The sequence below is a fragment of the Dermacentor albipictus genome, chromosome 2, assembly GCF_038994185.2.
Source record: "Dermacentor albipictus isolate Rhodes 1998 colony chromosome 2, USDA_Dalb.pri_finalv2, whole genome shotgun sequence".
Taxonomy (NCBI): domain Eukaryota; kingdom Metazoa; phylum Arthropoda; class Arachnida; order Ixodida; family Ixodidae; genus Dermacentor; species Dermacentor albipictus.
The window spans coordinates 193,377,503-193,399,355 of NC_091822.1; the positions used below are offsets into that span (position 1 = coordinate 193,377,503).

General features: G+C 42.7%; 1 protein-coding gene across 1 annotated transcript; it reads right to left on the reverse strand.

Annotated features, from left to right (window-relative positions):
• Nucleotides 1-567: 567 nt before the first annotated feature.
• RfC3 (replication factor C subunit RfC3) lies at nucleotides 568-21,792 on the reverse strand. The gene is made up of 11 exons (XM_065427470.2): nucleotides 21,652-21,792; nucleotides 21,485-21,549; nucleotides 21,169-21,305; nucleotides 19,172-19,251; nucleotides 18,995-19,068; nucleotides 17,842-18,001; nucleotides 14,331-14,412; nucleotides 13,631-13,760; nucleotides 11,044-11,121; nucleotides 7,818-7,872; nucleotides 568-701 (listed from the first exon to the last, which is right to left on the reverse strand). The coding sequence occupies exons 1-11, from the start codon at nucleotides 21,678-21,680 to the stop codon at nucleotides 614-616; spliced, it is 978 nt and encodes a 325-aa protein (XP_065283542.1). The 5' UTR covers nucleotides 21,681-21,792; the 3' UTR covers nucleotides 568-613.
• Between the last annotated feature and the right edge of the window lie 61 nt (nucleotides 21,793-21,853).

Genomic DNA, 21,853 nt, shown 5'->3' on the forward strand with positions numbered 1-21,853 from the left:
TGTGATACCATTTTTTATTGCTGAGTTAGAGAGTTGTAAACTTAACAGCATCGTTTCCTGAAAATGATTAAAAAAAAATTATGGGGTTTTATGTGCCAAAACCACTTTTTGATTATGAGGCACACCGTAGTGGGGGCTCCAGAAATTTTGGACCACCTGGGGTTCTTTAACATGCACCTAAATCTAAGTACACGGGTGTTTTCGCATTTCGCTTCTGAAAATTAGCAATTTCTTCCAATTTTTAACAGAAAATTGACAACCTAAATTAAAAATTCAAAACAAACAGGCCCTAGAGTTTAAGTTTTCATTTTACATGCAATAAACCTCGTCAAATTTGGTGCTGTGTTGCCAAGAAAAACGAATTCTCCTTTTACATGTATTAAGATAGGACCACCCGAGCTAAAGCTTTCTTTTAACAAAGGTCTGTTAGAACTGGTGAAACCAATAAAGATTAACTCATCTAGAGCTGTGTATAGTTCTACACTGACCTTGATTAGGTCTAGAAATGAAAGCAACATTACAAAAATCTAATCCAGTTACCTTTCTTGCAAATGCAGCATTCTTCCAAAGGATTGAGAAGTGTGTTTATTGAGTCCTTAAACAAGCTTATAAATTATGTAGCCAACTGCCTGGCAACCTGGAATGCTGAGATGAGCGAACTTAGCTGAATCTTTTCACTTGTGCCAGCTGCAAGTCGATACCTAGGGGGAAAAAGAAGAGAGGCATGTATAGAAAGAAAGCTCCTTGTTGATAAAGAAATAGTTAACTTTAAATCTTGAAGGGACACTAAAGAGAAACATTAATCTAGTTTAGTCTGATAGAGTACGCTTTAAATCTCTATCTGCATCAATTTCATGGTGAAAGGTTGGTTATTAGAAGAGAACAAGAAGTTCAAAGTTACATTGGGTACCACAAATTTCAAAGGGCTTTCTTCACATTATGGCAGTTGTGGATCCATAAATGCTCTTGAAACTTGCTCAGTTCAGTGTTTGGGTTCTTTAGAATAAAATGTCAGCCATCTTTGCCGATTAACAATTAACTGGGCTCGAGCAGCACCATCAAAATCTATGACATCACAGGGACCTGTTGCGAAAACTTGAAGGCAGCCTTCCCTCCTGTCTTCTTTTTGCATCTTTTCTCGCTTACCAAGCATCCACTCACGGGAAGAGTGCTGTTCTTGGTATTTTAAAGGGTAATTGACTAATACAGCGATAATTTTTCCTGTAATGGCCCCACAACGGTGCTGACAGTACAGTTAAACCTCGATATAGCGAACTTCAATACAACGAAATTCTCGACATGACGAAGTATTTAACTTTACATAACTTATGTCTATAGAACACCATGTATTTAGAACCTCAATATAACGAAGTGTGTTTGCATAAGATTTCAATACAGTTAAACCTCGCTAAGCCGTACCCACTTAAACAGTAGTTTCGTTTTAAAGTAGTAAACTCAAATCCCTGACTCAGCGGCCATTGAACATAATGTGTTTTGTATCCGCATAAACCGTACCAGCTTACTGCGTACCACGTGCTGCATACGTATCGGTTAGCACATAGTGTTTCCACTTTTCATTGCGCAAACACGGCGGTGCAGTCTCCATTGGGCGGCCTGGCAGAACAACAAGTCTCAGAGATAGGAACAATGTATTCCAAGCGCCCTGTGCGTTTGCGTGTGAAGCCACATCTGCATCACATTAACATCAACATCATTTCGGTACCGTGCCAGAGAGCGTTGTGACATCGTGCGACCAAGGACTCGCGTCATGCCAAAGCTCGGATAAAAAAGACGCCGGGTGCTCAGTATAGAAGAAAAATTAGACATTGTTCGCGCTATCGAACCTGACACGAAGAAGTCGCTCTGGCATGCGACAGGGATCTGCTGTTGACCACGGTGTGTGGCATTTGAAACGCAAAGCAGTTCCTCAGCAGCGCTGCTGCGACCCCGAAAATTGCCGGCTACGAGGTTCGCGCCATCGTTGCCTTTGTTGTTGCCGAAGTGTCGCCTAGCGACAGTGATGAGGACGACATGGAGAGTGACAGCACGGGCGATTCAGGCCCGGCAGTGGCAGAAGCCGCGCGTTGACATGAAAACCCAAGACAGTAAATGAAAACTTCAGCGGATCTAGACAGTCAAATGATTGAATTACAAGCGGCTGCTTACAAACGTACCTTTCCGATTGCGCGCCGCATGACAGGATCGACCGCTGAAGTGGAGCCACATCATGTTCCATATGATGTCCAAGTGTAATAAGATCCTATCGCACCCCATGCGCTGTGTGCTATACGTGCGAGTCAAAGTGTGCGAGGGGAGACAAGAAAGATGGTGGTTTTACGAAAGCCGCCTTCCCGCACGTCCAAGGGGAAGGAAGGGGAGGGGAGCGTGCTCACGGTAGCGTAATCAAGCGCAAGCGAGGGGGCAGAGTGGGGGGTAAGTAGGTGCGTGTCTCGATTTCTGGAGCACGTTCTCGGCCGTGGGTATACATGGCTGTAAGCGCTGCTGAGCACTTGCGCAGCCGCACATCCTGCTTTACAGGTAATCTGCTGCATGCGCGAACAGTGGGCGTGCCGAGAGGGCGTGACGTCTTGTAAGCTGTCTTACCGCGCATTTAGTATTGGAGGTTGCGTAATCTCCAGTTTCGGTGACTTATTGGAGTGAGAGGCAGATGAAGCATTGCACCCCACTGCCAGCGCTTTTCCCAATAGCGTCGTCCCAGTGCTGGCGACGCTATCAGCCGCGGGGGTGGAATGCACACGAAAGGGTAGCTGGCTTTGCTTAATTCGTACGGCCAATGTAAAGATATTGTCGAGGGGGCATGAAACCATACCATTCGTTGCTGACTCCCAAATTTATCAAAGTGAATTGTTTTCTTATTCACATTTGCATTCTTGATTGCCCAATTATTCGGAAAATTCTGCGGCATCTTTCCTTGTAAGAACAATCAATTGGCGACGGTACTTACTTCCATAAAAGGCTGAATTTCAATGGAACAAAATTTCGATATAAAGAAGCAAATTGCCAATTTTACAGATTTCGTTATATCGAGGTTTAACTGTGTTTTTAAATGAACGAATGAATGACTTTTCTCTTTGGTGTCTATTTAATGTCAACTTATTCAACTTAGCTAGTCAACATTACTTAACTCAGCTATGTCTAAAGCTCCCGATAGGTGCTTGCAAGTTTCTATTGATGAAAAGCATTGTTATTCAAAACTTCCCGTTTCAGATAATGGATAACTTAAGGTATGGAATGGACAAGAACATGGGTATTATTTTTGATACTGAATAATATGAGCTACAGAGACTCATTGACAGACAGATGATGAACTCTGCCACTCTTGATAGATTCGGTAAGATGATTTTTACAAGACAAAACATGCCTACATCACATGAAAAAAAAGTAAATTAAAAATACCAATACAAATTCAGACTGTGAGAACTCGGTGACATATTAGTGCTACTTGTGACTGCGACTAGGTGGAGGAACTGGAAAAATGACTGAATTTTGTGCATATGTGGACAAACTTCTTCAACTAGTGATGGTTTGCATACCTTGAGCGCCATCAAACAACGACTGCACAAGCTGAGTGAGGTGGACTTAATGGTGAAATAGAAGCTGGGCTCTGAGTAGGGCATGAGTTTTTGACTCCAAAGGCAATGTGGCCATGCTTCATGGTGCATCAAGAAAACCTCTAAGGTTTGCTGCTCCTGAGTGCAAGCGCTCAGTGCCGTCACAGGCATTTCAGATAATGCCTTGTTTATGCTGCTGCAAGTTCTAGGTCAATCGTTCTACAAGAATATTTGATAAGTTGAAACACATTCTCATATTTAAGAAAAATAGAATTAAGTAACAGAAGTTACTGGCTTGGTGCTAAATGTCAGTTAAAATTTGCGATTATATTAACAGACTTTATTCCAGTATGTGGTGATGCTGAGTTTCATGTGCGACACCTAAAGAAAATGATCACATGTCCTGTGTTTGATGGTTTCTTATACTGTGGCATCAAAATTGACTTTATGAAGAAAGTGAAACATGGAACTTCTGTTGACCAGGACACTGGCTAATTTGACCCATCCTTTAACTTGATAGTGGTTGAAAAAGTATAGAAAGGCACCCACGTAGGATAAACCCTTCTTTTGGGTAAACGATTAGGTAAATCAAGCTAATTGTGCATGTCTTGTCAGGGTTAAATTAGCGAAAATAAATTCTATTAAAAAAAACATGACAACCATTCCACTCTGTGAAGATGGAATGGCAGCAAAAGCTGACGACAATCAAAGCTCTCAAACAAAAGGCAAAGTGCTTTTGCTGCCATTTCATCTTTACAGAGTGGAATGGTTGTCATTTTTTACATTTCAAGTCTAGCGTCATTGCTCGTTTGGAGGTGCCCGGGCTCACGATTGTCGTTTTCATTCAGCGTTGCAGGAACATTCTTCGTCAGTAGCCGTTTCGCACCGGCGCCGTTTACACTCTCGTTGCTGTTTTCTCTGACGCTCCTTGTACGCATGTGGTTCTTCCGGTGTATGAAATATAAGTGTCTGCCCCATCGATAACGCAGCTGTTTCTGGCGCCAATACCTCTCCTGCTTATACACTGCAATAACCTTGACGTTGCGCTATTGTTCATGGCGAGGCTTTTAATCTGTACCGAAGCACTACACCTGTATAAGTTTGTTAGAAATCCCCAAGTCCATTTCTCTTGCCAGATGCTGAAAAAACTACGGAAAGTTCGTCATATAAAGCTTTCGCTGTAAAATGTTCCATCTTTTTACCTTCTTCCAGTGGCATTCTAGGCTGGCAGCCTTTGGATACTTTCTTTGGATACTTTCTGGATATGCTACCAGTGAACCAAGGTAATTAACTTACATTACCAAAGAAACTATCTAAATATTGACGCAGAAAAATTAATAAGAGGGATCAGTTATTTGGCTCACACGGTTTTAAGTGATTGATTAGTTCAATAATTTTAATGAACACAATAAATTGTAAATTGGAAATATAATTTACCAAATATCCAACCCTAAGGTACGTAGATTTCTGTATTTGATAAGTCTTGGCTGCACCAGGCTGTCTACCAAGTTGACATTTCCAAATCCCGAGTTTTCCAGGTTTTCCCTGAGTGCCTTTGCAAAATTCCCTGAGTGATGCAAAACTATGTTTTATGTCAAGATGGGCTGAAACCATATCGCCCAATGCTGTCTCCCTCTAGTAAGCACATGAACAAAATTTTAAAAAAGACGACTTAATCCAATTTGAATACTAAGGAGTAGTGTTTATGTTATTCAAGAAGAGAATAGAAGGGAGAGGTCAGTAAAATGCACAGCAAATAAATTTAAAAAAAAATGCAAATCGAGCTGGACGTTCTCAAATACAAATTAAAAGGAGATACAAGCAAATATTTTCGAATATGAGCTATTTCTATCAACAGATAGCAAGCTCAGCGGTGTGAGGCCCGAACTTTGTCACAATTGAGATTCTCTCTCAACAGCTCGCAAGTCAACTTCAACTGTCCTGACATACCCTCAGCCCGCGCATGACACCTCAGTGTTGTGTTTCACTGCTTTAAAGAGTTTATTTTGGTTTGGATGAGGGACACCTGCATGTCAGCATCAGCTAACACTTTGTTTCTTGAGCTCAAGCTCCTTCAAAACGGCGGCAGCACGTTTCCTTTCCTGTTCATTCCTCAATGCGTAGGTTCTTTCTGTTCTTGTCCTTCTTCCACCACTCGTTCGCCCCACAGACCATTTAGAGCATCTTCTTGGTCAGTTGCACAGTCCACGTCCGATTTTTTAAACTCCCTAGAGGCTTCGAGAATGTCCAAAAAATTGGCCAGTTGGAAAAAATAAATGCATGCCATTTACTGCCTTTAAGGGCTCAAACTGCCACAGGCACATTCCAAAATGCTCTGTAGGCCTGTCAGTACACAAATTAGGCATATCGGTGCTCATACAGTGACAGGAAATACCGGGTGCACACGTGTATGATTAAGAAATACATACTGTGTCCCGTGGCAATAGCCCCTTCACAGCCTGTTATGCTTCACTGCAATACTTTTGTGTATGCTTCACCAAGTAACATTTCTGTACAGAGGCGAAGCTAACTTTCCGGAATCGGCATTATGCAACGCACCGTGCTTTCCAAGCTTCTAAGCCAATCGCAAGGACCTCAAAAGCGGAGTCCGTGCCATTGCTGAAAGCAGCGAATTCTTTCAATAAAAAACACGGCACCCAATGGCAAGAAGCTTCATAGCGGACATCGAAGCAGCTAGGCCTAGCGTTGCCGCAGTTGTGGCTACGGCTGTTGGCAGATCTGTGTGCGAGAGTGCCGGTTCGAGGCGGCGAGGTAACCAAAAGTGCAGTGGTGGTGGCATTGATTAATGCCGTTTCGGACCTGCGGTCACGGCAAAACCTCAGGAAAATCGGATGGCGAAGAGTTCTTGCGTCCGAAATTTCAGACGTTCTGATACATTGACTCTATGGGATACGTGACGGTGCCGCGAAGCCGCCCAAATTATCGAAAATCCGGAAAGCCGGTCGTTCACTGTACACTGGCAACTCCGCCAGCAGACGAGGGGGCATCAAAGATGATTCATTACAATTCCTGTCTGTTACTCGAGCCAGCATTACCGCGACTTTGGACCATTTCGATAAAATTACAACTAATTTTCCCTGATCCATCTTTCCCGCCGTGACCACCCTTTTAAAATCGAATGCTTCACATGTCGCACACTAACTTATGCCAGATTGTTCATACCGCGCACCATAACCAATTGGAATAGCTTGCCATCACACATCGCAACCGTCACCGACATAAACGAGTTCCAGAAACTTCTAATCATTAATGAAAGTGCGTAAACCTTTCTTGTGTCATGTCCCCCCCCCCATTTTTTTCCACTACGAATGATGTTAAAAGATGTTCTTGTCCTCTATGTAACATGCACATTTTTTATTCTTCCTATTCTTATTGCGGTGTTTTGCCTTTTCCTTTCAAGTTCACGTGTTGTATTGTTTTCTGATTTGTTATACATTAATGGTCCGAGTGCTTTCTGTGACCCTGATTACCCTCCATTTGTCGTGTGTTTGTGATTCGTATTCTCTTTTTGTACACTTCTGATTATTATTACTACTACTACAATAATCTTATTGGTGTTGTATTATTTTCTTTTGTGATTATTGTTTACCAGTTCCCGTTTTCTTTCCAACTTATTACTCACTTATTACATCTGTATGCGTTACTGCAACCCCCCCATGTAGTATGTTCCTGCCAGAGGGCCTTAAGGGGTATTCTGAATAAAATAAAATAAAAAAATAATAAATAGCCGCACAAATTCCCTGAGTTTTCCCTGAGTTTTTTTCAGACTACTCAAGATCCCAGGAAATTCCCAGTTTTCCCGGTTGGTAGATACCCTGACTGCACTGTTTCAATGAGCACACAGAACTTTCTTCAGTAATACAACGAAGTGCCCAGAGCTTAGTTCTGCAGTTACATTTTAATGCCTGTGAGAGAATTATGCAGACAAATAAAATTAGCTAGAGACAAGACAGTCCATAGTAAACGAAAACCATTATAAGGTGCAAAGAGCCGCATTACCATGAACATTTTTTATAGGACAAATATAGCAAATGGAAAATTTATTCTACAACAGTTTAGTGCAACTATGTTTAGAGACATATGTATGAAAAGAAAGCAAACAAAATGCAATGCATAACAGATTTTGGAGCAACGCTGAAAGGTTATGCTGAAATGTATTTGTAGAGCAAGCACATTACTCCATTAATTATTTGTGCATCTAGGTTTAAAGCTGCAGATACTTACTCAATTTCTGCCATTTTGTCAATCAGGTACATCTTCACTTTATCTGGAAGTTCAACTGTTTTCAAAAAGCAACAAAATAATTAGAACAAACAAAGATTGCTAGTAAGTGAAATTGAGGGCACTAATGCAACCCGACTACTTATAATCACATTACCCTAAGAGTTATAATAAAGAAGTCAGTGCAACAGCAACTGTATAAGTTACATGTGGTATTTTACTTGTTTGGTTACTGCTCTGCTGTACAGGCAATGTCTCAAGTAATCAAAACAAGGGACCAGTAGCTAAATTCTCGACAGTGACCTTCAAATGAAAAAATATAGATTATGGGGTTTTACAAGTCGAAACCATGATCTCATTATGAGGCATGTCATAGTGGGAGACTCCGGCAATTTGGACCACTTGGAGTTCTTTAACATGCACCTAACCTTACTACACAGGTGTTTTCGCATTTTGCCCCCATCGAAATGCGGCCGCCATGGCCAACAACCTTCCTGACGAATACTAGTACCTTTGTTGGATTGCTGGCTACAGCGATGACCTTCGTTCAACCATTGTTGATCGCTTCAATTCTCAATGTGCCTGTAAACCTGTCTTGATTAAGCCATCCTTGTAGTTTTGCATGACCAATGTCCTATCATAACCACAGGCAAAACGATGCCACCCTAAAGCCAAAGTTCAATGCTACGACAATGTTCTATTGTCCTTCTGTTATACAGTACTGAAAAACTACCGTATTTACTCATGTAAGGCCACCACACTAAGAAATTTTTTTGTACAGCAAGTGGGCCTTGCTTTGAAGCAGGCACATGGCTGCTGACTGGTGCCTTGATCTGTTCTCAGGCCAGTGTACAGAATAACACTAACACTAGCGACCGATTACAAATACTTTTATTCAGTAATCCTCATCGCTTCCACTGCCCTTGTCTGACAAGCTTGCCTTACTGGCGCGTTCCCAAAGCTAGTTGACTTCTGTGCTATTCATATTCTGCTAGAGATTCGCAGCATCTTGAAGCTCGACAATGAACGAAACTGTAAACTACGCATTCGAAATCCATGCGCACACTTCTTGCAGTGATGCCCTCTTCATGCACTTGAAAGTACGATGCAGCTAAACAATGCACTGCAGCAGTGCACACCACAGCAGTGCCGACACCATTGAAGTGCACTGTATTGTGCACTTGTGATGTGATGGGATGATGCCATCGTTGGCAGGACAGTAACAATTGCCTTCTAGCAGCATCTTACGGAAATTAATCAATTCACAAAGGTACGCATGTGATGCTTAGTGAAACTTTTCTTTCCAATTTTTTTTTGCTACAAAGTGGGGGTGTAGGCCTTACATGTGGGCAGACCTTACACAAGCAAGTGCTGTATACCACACCATCTAGTCCATATGTGATTTCTTGTTACTAGGAGCTCCATCACAGCTGCAGACTGTTCAAAGCACCTCAGTTGGTTTCTTGTGAGGAGTGTGAAAATCAAAGCGCAATCGGCAGGAATGGATGCACGTTACATCTTGAGGATGAATATTCATGAGCATAGCAGGTAGCATCGCAACAGCTGTGCATAGTGTGCATGAGCAGCTTGTGTGCACCTGATGAAAAGAATCATTGCAAGTGCTAATGCAGCTCCTAGCAACTGAAGACCAGATGCTACATCAGAAGTTGCTGTTGCTATAGTACTCCATTTCACAGATATCAGGCAAGGCTGAGAAAGCTACATAAGTAGCTACACAAGTAGTAGAATGAGAACGATGTAGCCGGGTGCTACAATGAACTGCTCTGAGTGGGCCTGCCAGTATGACTTTCCTGTAAATAAGTTTGCCCCACCCCTGTGAATAAACCCGCTGCTCTATTCCTCCAACCTCCTGACCATGCACTCATCAAGAAGTTAGCAACTCTAGTTGTGAAAGTTCAGACGATAGCGTGGGCCCGCTCAATGTCAGTGTGACGCTCCAATAGCGTACTCATTTTGAGACGTGCTGCTGGCGTGGGCTACACTGACCCTCTGAGTGATGCCAGGCTCCCGAGACTCCAACTTTCAAATCTTACAAGGTGTACAACGCCTTCTATGTAATAATCATGTCATATTCAGCAACATAAGTGTATAACACATATAGTCGCATCAAATTGCATGACGCATATCTATATCTTTCTTTCATATGTAATGCACTATTTTTTGGTTGCAAATGTGAGCAGTGTGAGAATTCTCCTTAGCCTTCGTAGTGTTGCCTGCTACATATGAAACAAAGAACACAGGTTGCAATGCGATGCAATTTAGCCACTGATACAATGCTCCATTTGCAATCAACCCTGCCTGTACATCACAATCAATCAATTGATGACTTCTCTCGCTATCAAAGCCTGGAACGAATTAAGGCAAGCTTACTGCAAATTTTTTTTGTTCGTCAGTATCAATATGAAAATTCTTTGCCCTGAAAGTAAACAAAAGGGTTCTATCAAATTTTTAATAGGAATTTGAGCTCATATTTCGTGAATACATGGCAATTTCTTTTTATGTATTATTTATGCTATGTGCAGTTTGTCAGTATATAATTTATTTGCGATACTGCCAGTCTCAGTGAGACCAAAGCAGGTGGACATTGTATTAGACAGTTTTACAAAAAAAAAAAAACATTTCATGCTACATGGCACAGTATAAGAAAGAAAAAAAAGAAAAGAGAGAAAGCTCCCTTAATTGCTGCAGAAATCACAAATGACGATGTGAAATGCAATACTTTTGGTTGGTATAACAATATCACTGAGTAACAAATATAGTATTACTAGAATTTATATAAAAATAGCGAATAAATTACCCATGTAAGATTAGAGTAGTTATACAGCTAACAGCGCAGAAGTGACCAGTTTGGGGTTTGAAATGCAGAAATTTCACGTGCGATATAAATATTACAGTTAAGATATGTGGGTGTGTTAAGTACAATGAAATGTTGTATTTATTCAATTCATTGTATTTATTGTGATTTGTATGATTTTAGTTTCTTTGGTACCAGCTGCTGTAATTCAATTCACTGATGTACTTATCTGATGTACACAATAGCAGGATGTCTTGCACTAAACCTTCTGGCTTTAAGATTGCTTTTTTGCATTCTTTATTCCAGGCACTGTGGTATCATATTTATGCAAATAACATTACCATAACAAAAAAGTATGATGCTATGGCGGAAATGGCACACATTTATGCGGGAGGTGATCTGGTATCAACTCACCTCTATGGACATACAAATGGACCTGTGTTAGTACATCTTGAAGAGCCAAGCCTTTTGCCACTTTTAGCTTGTTGATGTCTGGGACACAATGGGAAGCGATGTTAAGGACACAGGATAAACAATGTCATTCAGTATACAGTGCACCAGATGATTTCACAGATGCAAATGTAAGTTTAAAGGGATGCAATAGCAATTGCAAAAAAATTTCCCATGACATGCCAGAGACACAGAGGCTCATATTATAGGAAAACAAAACAAGCAAAATATGAATGACAACACTACAGCCAGCTGCCCATACCACCATAAATTTTATGAATGTATGGCCAAGGCTAGTTTATTGATAACTTTAAAAATAATTGCACTTCATTAAAGAATTAAGAAACGTGCAACCTGGCAACCTTTCTAGATTATCTGAGCACACAAGGGAAAACAATCCGCAAGTTAAGTTTATGACACCATGAGTCAGTTTGGGATTAGGGACTTCACCTCGCTGTTATTTTGTGGCCCAGTTTAGGCGACTACAGCAAAGCGTAGGACGAGCCCACACCTGCTGTATCGGCCAATAACCAGAAATGAGGCATGCATATGGGTTCCGCGAAGAGGGGACGCGGGCAGCACACACGCGTGAAGAGAAAGCAGATTAGTGGCTGCACCGTAGAAAAGGCTCTAGAACTGCACCCCCGCTCGGAACAAAAGGGTACAAGGGCCGAGCTGAAGGGGAGCGTTCGGGGAGACGAGCGTGGAGATGAAAGAAGGGGGGTGCTTGAGGTCACCGCCACCGATAATGCCCACGCGCTCCCCAAATGTCCCGTCACGGAATTTGGGCGACGCGATGCTGCCCAGCTGCTTTGATGTTTGCCATCCGCGTGAGCCTGCTAAGGATTCCCGTGAAAATGGCGGTCGCTTTATCACTTAGCCGGCTATGGCCGAGGAATGCTTTTATGTGCTATTGCCATCGGGTCCTAATTATGGTGTTTGTATTTCAAGCGAACCGGCACACAGCTGCACGGGAGACAGATTTCTCAGTACTGGCAGGGTAGCCCGCTGTCCGGCGGATATGGAGTTAATAATCTGCGATTTCACGGAACATTCTCGGCAGCTTGTATGGCGGCCGGTTGCAGGTGAAAAGAGCGAAGACATCAGGGGCCGATACTCGCAGCCCAACGTAGGGGAGAGGGAGGTGGCACGTGTCTTTGAGAAATCCTATCCCCTGGCGTGTTCTAAGGAGTGCCACTGTTTCCACCAATGCCGTGTGCGGCACAAAAGTGGTTGTGCTATTGGTTACAATGATGTGAACTCGCATGTGTGATTGGCTGGTTTGCGAATCCTTTGTACAACTGAGGGCTTAAAAAGTCATGTTTGATTGTGTGGAGGAGAGCGGAGCTTCAAGCTTGGACCCGGACAGACGCTTCGGCGTTTGAATAAAGCGTCACTTCATCGGACAACGGCTCTTCCTTCGCGCTGGCACCGTGCACTCGAATCATCGAGGGGCGCCGACTTCGGACCTTTAACACCTTCCCTCCCTGACTAGCATTGAAGCTACAAGAGGACAAGGGAAAGGAAATTAACTCCATGCATAATTTTATGGGTGCCATGAGTAATTTAGGTGTACATATGTATTAAACAAAGCAAGTTCAGTGTTCATTTTCTCCAGTAGAGACTAAGCCTGCAAATCAATTAAAAATTTTTGCCTAATCATCGTCCAGCACCTAACTGACTGATGACACAATAGCCCCAATTACTCAGCGTACCATAAACCATGCAAATACGCTTGCACGCTTTAGGCAGGCCCCTTTACATCTTCTAAAACAACCCCTGCACCCATTTTCGCATAGATCACTTCTGTAATAGCCAGATCATCACAAATGTCAAAGTGGAACATAGCCACAATATAGTTATCACTCATAATGAATTTATGACATTCTATTGCAAACACTCACTTCATCAATGCATCCAGCTTGCATTTCCCATAGCACCTCAAAATAAATGAGCCCTTCACCCTACTTTTAGAAGTAGTGATCTGTAAACCCAGCAGCCATCTTTATTTATAATGCACAGTGCATACTACACGTGCAGCTAAAATAATAATAATAAAAAAATAAATCATGTCAGATATCATGTCTCTCCAAGAATTCAATTCGTACACTTTTCTGTTTGGCTGAGCAAAAAGCCGATCCTTCTCGCCAAGAAAATGGATTTGGCCCTTTGTATCTTGTGAAAGGAAATGACACCTCGTTGTGGCAACAGATGTGATGCACTCTTACCAAGTTTGCATACTAGTCATGTGTGCATGTCGCTTTACGCAATTGCTTGATGGGCAATCTTTCTCAAGATGTAGAGGGTATGTGCAGCTCCCCCCACAGAACACCCATAGGTAAAAGCTCTGCATCCAAGGCACTGCAATTACTGCTTGTACTCGCATACAGCAGGGCATTGACAAAAATGTTTGAAAAGGATGACAAATGCGAAAGCAAAGATTTATGCACCTCTAGAAGTCTCTGCGAACATGCGTTCACAACTGCAAAGCATGCAGCAGCCAGCAAGCATGCCCAAGAGTAACAAAAAACAAGCCAGCACAAAAAGATACGGTTGTAGGAGAAAGCGAAGTCCTCATTGAGCAGGGTGCTGACAATGTCACTGATATCTTCCTTGAGTGGGTGACCCACGCACAGGTAGACATTGGTCTCATTCACCTCGTCAAAGGCCATGCTTGTGCTCTGCATTGTAGCAAAAACACAGATTCCACCATTTATGCTGTTTAAGTTGGCTCCAGACTTCCCTTCCCACCCCATATAAGTGATGACCTTTAGAGACAAAATAAAGCATAGTTCAGTGCATAGGGGCTGAGCTGCCTGATTTACTTATTAAGAACAGGGCACAGATGTGTTGATGTGCAATTTCAGGCGCAGTTGAACTATACAATGAGCAAGCAACTTCAAGCAAAGATTAATTCTGAGCACTACATGTTAGATTCTGATTGATCCCAGCAAAAAATGCTGACTGCCCTAAAGCACTGAAATTGCAAGAAAATCAAAATAGAGGAGGGAAAAGGACCTGAAATGCATTTATATATAACATAGCCTTGTTTTGCAAACAGAAAGAAGACCTTGTTGATCATGCATTGCAGCAGACTCCAATTGAGGCTGCAACACTTTAGGCCGTGAATAATATTAAGTTCATGTTACAATGTAATCACTTACATAGTTGAATAAACTGCCTTTTGTATTAATGCAAGCGAAATTTTTTTTATGAAAATTAAGACTCCAATGAGGGGATTAGGAGCCAACCTGAAGAATGTTCAGTGCTTTCCTCATGTCACCTTGGGCCAGATCCATGAGTGCTTTCTTGCCATCAGCTGTGACGGTCAGCCTAAAACAAATTGAGAGAAAGAGGAAAATAACATATATTTAGGTAGCCGGCAGATTCAGGGGGGGGGGGGGTGGCGCCAACTCTGCCTAGGTGGCGGCCAGAAGCCTTTGGGCTCTGGCGGCATCCTCGGCCTGCTGGAGAGCCAAGAGTTAGTCTTCAGGGGCCGAGCTCAGCAGCACGGTCTCCCACTGCTTCCCACCCTTAATTTTCCGGCCCTGTCGCGGCACCCAAGGGCAGGCCCAGATAATGTGACTTATGTCTGCCCTGGCTTGACAAAATTTACATTTGGCCGAATATTGTTCTGATGATAGTGATTATAAGTCAAAGGATTTTGATCTGTATTGGTTTGAGGGTGGCGCCATGCGTCCGCCTGTTGCTTATAACGTGATGGGTGTGCGGAAGGAAAATGCACCCTTTGTAATATGTAATGGTTTGTTATACGCCTGTAGCCAACCATCCGGTCCCCTGTCAACCCCAGCCGCAGCACTCCGGTGGCTCAGCTTGTGAGTCCTTGAGCCACGGTGTCGGCTGCCTTGGTGCCAGCGGGGGGGAGGAGTGTGCAGGCACCTAGATGATATAGGCAACTATATAGACAAATTAAAAGGACAAGGCATTTAAACAAGACATCTTTTCAGCTTCAGCACCTCTTACATGGGCTCAATCTCAACGGTATTAGTGCATTCCAACACTGGTACCGTTGGAATGCAGCCTGTTCACTTCTACTTGTGCCGTTAAAACACCACGCAAGGTAAGGTTGGCAGACAAAATCTGAGGCTCCTGCCACTTCGAGAGAAAGAGATTGCAAAAGCATACGTCTGCAAACACCTCACTAATGATTTCACCAAAACAGACTCAATTAACATCCTTAAAGGGCACCTGCAACGGTTCGGACAAATTTTGCAGACGCGTAGGGTATAGCTAAAGTTACTCGTTCGCACCGCAATTTGTACGAAGCGTCTCATATTAAGAGAGCTACGAACGATTACAAGTTACTCTCCTCCATAGCCATGCATTTTCTCCTCAACTCGTTCGCTGAGTGATGGGGACTAAGCTCCGCCTTCACTGGCTCTGCGTCATGATGGCATGTCGTGTCGTCTACTTCCGGTTCTCTAGGAACGAGCGTGTGAAACCTCTTCAACCTCTCCGGCAGCTGCTTGGCAGTCGACCGCAAGCGAGAGCTATCGAAGCAGAGTGTGTTGTGAGCATTCTGTCGCAGTGCCAAACGTGTCTGATATTCCGGTAACCACAGGCGGGCTGGGCCTTTCGACGGATGGGTGGAGGCATAAACTCAAGCTGATGAAGCAACTTTAGCGTAGACGCACGTGAGCGGTCTGATTGGTCTGCACGGTCCAGCCACCTGTCTCGCGCAGAGCTTAACCAGCCAAACAATTAGCTAATATTGCTCTAACCAAGCGTAAAACATTTTAAACATTTACAAAAACTGCATGTTAACGATTGAGCCCATGCGAAAATTTACACCAACAGCAAAGAAGAATACACTTCATTACTGCTACAGTGTGTGGTTGAGCTCTGTGCCACCAGGTGGCTGCACCGTGAAGACCATTCACATTTGCGCTTCTCCTCATCCTGTGAAACGGCACGGCCAAACGGCCAGGCCGTGTCCCCTCGCTTGCATTTACCCTAATACCAGACTTGCGAAATGCTATTGTGGTAGTAATCCTCCAGTTAAGGGACGGCCGCAAACATGCAAATTCTGGCGGCGATCGGATAGCGACAGTCAGATGCGCTGCAGCCAGTCCGCTCGTCTGCTGCCTTGCAGAGGGACACGATGTCGCAGCTTGACATATTGCCAGTCGCTACGCTTGCAGCCCACAACGCAACAAAGGCGTTGCGTTATAGAAGCAAAGTAACTAACATTCCAACTACTACAAACATCATTTGTTCACCATAAACATGGAAAAATTATCGATGACGTGCCCTGGGCAGCCAATGGGATAGCTCGCCGTACTGACGTCAATTGAGTAATTTACGTCATATGGGGAGGGGGGGCTCAAAATTCCGCAGAGCAGTGTGCTGCGATCGGCAGCGACGTATGTTTTTAAAACCTTACAATAAATTACACACTTTACTCAGAGCACTTAGATGCATCAATTAATGATCAGAAGGGCCTACTCCACCAACTCAGTACGTTTGTACAAAATTATTTTAGGGTCCCTTTAAGGCCTGTCATTCTTTTTACCCTCTTTGATATTGTTTCCTCTCTCTTTCCCCCCTTTTCACTTCCTCTTCCATATTATTCTTTAATATTGTTTCACAGTAATAGGGCACAACAATGGACGTTATAGCTGGTGACAGCCAATAAACAGTGTGATCAGGGGAATGCACAAAACGCAGATCTGGTAAATAGGAACATGCGAGTACATGGCTGACAGTACCACCCACGCTGTCTGCTGATAGCCATTGGTGCTAACCACTGACACTACCAGTGAGAGTATGAGTGGGTGCTGGGATAACTGCCTGTCTGTCTGTGTGGGCAGTATCCATCTTACCAAGGACATGAGTCGTGGTCCTTATGGGGGAGGTCATTTATCCCAAGATTGAGGTACCCACTTGTGCAGCTTTCGATGGCAATAGCTTGTGGCTGATGGTTGGTTATCGCTTGCACCATGGAATCGAGTCAACATGTGACTATATTTACACCCACATACAATATGAATGTAGCCCAAGGACAGGCATTCAACTTTAATAGTACATATTCGTAACCACACTGCTGTTTATCATTAGAAGGAACAGATGGTCCTACTGGACATGCGTTCCCATATTGCTATTAACTGATCTGAGCTCTGTACACATCCCTCTGCATCATGTTGTCTGCTCCGACTCAAGCTAAGTATTGAGTGTGATCTCGGGTGCCAGGGTGCATTTCGTAGCTTGGGCTCCTGCACTAGGCTCTTGTGGAATGAAGCACACCTGGAAACCCAGTAGCACATTCTTGAAGGGACCACATGAAAAGAATGTGAAACCCAGGAGGCTGGCACTAGAATGTAGGAGTCTTTGGATCCTGACTGCATTAACACAATGTAGCACATGGAAAATTCAAGAACAGTGAATGTACCAGCCAGGTTTGACTGCATGTGCTTCTAGGCACTTGCAAGTATAAGGCACTCCTACATTACATTTAATTAGATTTGTATGTTCTCAGATGAATAAAACAATTTATAGATGTAACTTTTTCCTTTCTGCAGCTAAGGAACATACCATTATTGCATAATTTAAAGCAATAATGATTTATACAGAGCGGTATTGCAGCAGTGTTGCACCAGCATGGACACCTGTGCATAGACACACATATAGACACAAGAACACACACTGTCACTGTCTTCTCAAAACCTTGCCATAAGAAAATGTATTGATGTTAATAAACAAAATCATGTATAGCATGACCATTTAGCCACATGAACGTCTCACCTTTCTTGGGTGATCACGTGACCGATACGAGGTGACATTTGGGAAGCTGTGAGGGGCCCAAATCGAAACCGAGTGCATCGTGACTGCAAAGCTGGTATGATCTTGGAGAGGTAGTTGCAGATGAGGCAGAACCGGGCATTTTCCGTAAACTTCTCTATCACTGATCACAAAATTAAAGAAGCAGAAGGAAAAAAGCAGAAGGCAGTCAACAAATCGTACTTTCCCAACAAAAGTTTGTGCAATTATTAAATGGTCCTCGATGGTTTGGACACACTTCGTAGATGTGCAGGGTACAGCTACAGCAAAACATTCGCGCCACAATTTAAGTGAAGCGTGTCATATTAAGAGAGCTACGGACAATCATAAGTTACCCTCCTCCTTGGCCATGCTTTTCCTCCTTCAATCATTCGCTGAGTGATTGGGGCTAAGCACTGCCTTCACTGGATCTGTGTCATGATGTGACGTGTTGTCGACTTGTGGTTGTCTTTGAGCCAGTGCGCGAAGCCGCTCCAACCTCTCCACAAGCTGCCTGGCCGTCGAACTCCCGCGAAAGCTACCCAAGCAGCATGCATTGCAAGCATTCTGTCGCAGCACCGAGCATGTCTGGTATTCCGGTATATGCAGGCAAACTACACTTTTTGCAAACTAAAGTCCCTCTGTACTACTACCACAGTGATGAAGAGGACTTAGTGTAAACGTGAGCATCCCGCACAGTGTAGCCACCTGGTGGTGCAGAGCTTAACCAGCCAAACACAGTGACAGTATTGCTGTAACCAAGTGTAAAACATTTAAATAGACAACATGTTCACGATTGCACCCCTGCTGAATAGTCACACCAGCAGTAAAGTAGAACACACTTGGCCACTGCTATATTAGCTCTCTATATGTTCGCTTGAGGAGCTTCACTGCATCACTTAATGATCAGGAGAGAGAGAGAAACAAGCTTTAATGATATACTGGAGATGTTAGCCTAAACCCTAACAACTTAGTATGTTCGTACAAGATTGTCAAAATTGTTTCAGGGTCCTTTTAACTAAATGTATTAAAGAAAACACTTGTTTTTTTAAGTTCATCATAACATACCAACAGTAAGTTTCCTGCTTTATGATTTGTTGGAAAAAGAAAAGCACACTTCTTACTGTTGTATACTCACCTCGACGTAATGCATTTTGTGCATCATTTGTCATAGCGTCAGCTTCATCAAGCACAATCAGCTTGAAACCAGAGCTGAAAAGCAAGCATACCTTAGAGACATGGGAAGCCAAAAGAAAACATATACGTGGTGGCCTTTTGCTCGCAATGAAATGAATTGAACTAAGAGTGAACTTACTTGAATATTGTTTTTGTGCTTGCAAAGCTCAAGATCTCCCCACGGACAATACCAATTCCTCTGTCATCTGATGCATTGAGCTAAATTAAAAGTAAGTTGGTCATATTAAATTCTTTCAAGATTAAAGCAGCAACAAAGAAAGAGCAGATCCTTGTATTGTATTTTTTTGATACAGGATACCCAAAGTTATCTTCAAAGCATTCACTTTGAAACTGAGATTGTGACAGAAGCCAGTCTGTTCGGGAAGGATTACAACAATTAAAAAGGAAGTGTGTAGACCACAATAGAAAATGCAGGAAATACAATCTTTGGTTAATTGTTATTCTGTGGTTGGGGTCCCCATTACTTAATGTTAAGCATCACATTGTATGGATTATGCATTTCAGGTTGCCTATGTAGAGTTCTGCCACATACGAACGGTGGCACACGAATTCTGTGATGTTTCCAAGCCCATGCAAATAAAGAATGCAGAAAACCAAAGCAGTTCTCAGAATGCCAATGCAATCCCAGACAAAATGAAATCAACCAGAAACATGCAATTAAAGCCAGCAGCACATAAAACGAATAGCCATTATATATGGACTGAGCTAAGAAAACTTCTGTGATTTCAGTGGGGCTTTGAACATACTGTTTAAGATAGCACACTGTATATTTGTAAATATATGACCAGTACCTGCACAAAGTTCAGCCATCAGCAGTGAAAATGTAGCCCTGTCAAAATTAAACTGTGAAAAATGCAACATAAATGACAACACAGAAACTATAACACATGATAATTTAGCTGTTAAACATAAAATAGAAAGCTGAAATCTGTGCTTGCTTCTTCCGTGGGACAGTTCAGGTGTTCATTGAAAAGTGAGACAGTTAAGATGCCTGCAAACTTTTACTTTATGACAATAGCTTACTACTACTACTACTACAACTATTGCTACTACTACTACTGTTTTTTTCTCTGGCGGGTGGCAACGTGAATGTCTTCAGGATAAGTACATGCAGAGGACAGTGAGTGTAGCACCTGTGGTGTCCGGTTTTGTGTTTGTTTTTAGTTACACTACAATGGCTTCATCAAGAGGGCAGCAATATGTAGTGGATGAAATTGTCCAGCAGCAAAACCAACACTGATGCACATTCAGTAAACACTTTACTTAAACATGAGCTTTTGCTTCTTAAGTGGGACTTCACAATTTCATTTCATTTTATGCCTGAAGTTCCCAAGAAAACACTACTTAAAATGGTATAAGTTTATCTATGTATCAAATATGCTTAATACAATGGCATCACTATGTATGGTTTACCCTGCAATATAGTCAGCTGAGAATGATCATGCGTGCGAATCAGCATGATCATGCGAATGATCATGCTGGAAGTGAAAACACTGAGTAAAAGAGTGTATCTGTAGCAGTAATATATACAAAGCAGACCCAACAGAAGTGCAAACCAAGCTACTTGGTGAATGCTCATCCAGACGACAAAGGGACATGCATGACAAGCATCTCACTCTGATCTAAAAATGTTACTGGCAGCTCAAAATGTGTGTGTGTCACACACAGCAAGAACGCTGTGACATGCTGATTGTCTTGAGTGTTCTCTTCATTTCCTTGTACTTTTTGTCCATTAAAAAATAAAACAATTTGAAATGGGTGAAAAAGGTGACACAGTTAGTAAAAAGTGCTGATGCCAGTTGGTTCACAAAGTAGACCCAACATTGGGTTGGGCATACTTTTTTAAAATATGTAAAGATTCACTGTACTGAAGTTTGAAAACACTACTACATTCATAATTTCACCTCATTCCATCCCTTGATCACATCAGCAACATTTTGGTCTTAACTATCATTCACTTACCCCGCATTGCGTACTTCACTCGTCTATGCATGCCACGCAAACACCTCCCATTCCTTTTTGGACAATTTTAGTACTCAAGGACACAACGTCTAGCTCGAGAGCACGCGGCAACCGTCTGCAGAACAGTCCAGCGATATCAATCACATAGCCCACCTCAAGTACTTTGGAGCTAAATTCTCTGGGACTGTAGATCTGCTGGGCGCATGCCAGTATGGTAGATGTTTTGCCTGTCCCCGGAGGCCCATAGAATAATAAGTGCGGCAGCTTGTCTTCTTTTATAAACCTCCCAACTGCAATAAAGAGGGGGTCAACGTGACACAGGGCCGAGAATGGGAGCCGGGGATCATCAGCTTATTTGCTCCCAGCGCACCAATACACACAGCACATCCGAATCAATTGCAACAGGTGCTCAATTAACTAAAGCATCTAAAAGTGGATACATGGAACGATCTGTAATACAATTACCCACTTGTGCTAATTATGTCTTCGTGTGCGATTAAGTCGTCCAGTTTTTGAGGCCTGTACTTCTCGACCCTGCAGAACCAAAAAAGCGAACCTATCAGCTTTATTTGCTCTTGTCATACGTAAACTAAAACAACACAATTAGCAACGAAACATGCACTAAAATATACAAACCATGGCAAGTTTGTCGTAGAAGCACTCATTTCCGCGCGCAAACTTGGCGATCATTGGCGAGTGAGAAAGCGCATCGGAAGCGTGAAGTGTGCGGCGTTATGAAGCAGGTAAAGCGCAAGTCAACAAATTTAAGAGTAATAAGCACATAATTAAACTTATTGTAGCAGTGAATAAATAAAATTTATTGTTTATACCCATAACG

Bases quoted from the DNA above. Each gene is read 5' to 3' on its own strand.
- RfC3 (XM_065427470.2), bottom strand. From the start codon at position 21,680: ATGAGTGCTTCTACGACAAACTTGCCATG. The intron at 19,252-21,168 runs GTGGGCTATGTG...CTTTTAATTTAG, and splicing joins TTAGCTCCAAAGTACTTGAG to CTCAATGCATCAGATGACAG. The intron at 19,069-19,171 runs GTAAGTTCACTC...CTTGCTTTTCAG, and splicing joins AGCACAAAAACAATATTCAA to CTCTGGTTTCAAGCTGATTG.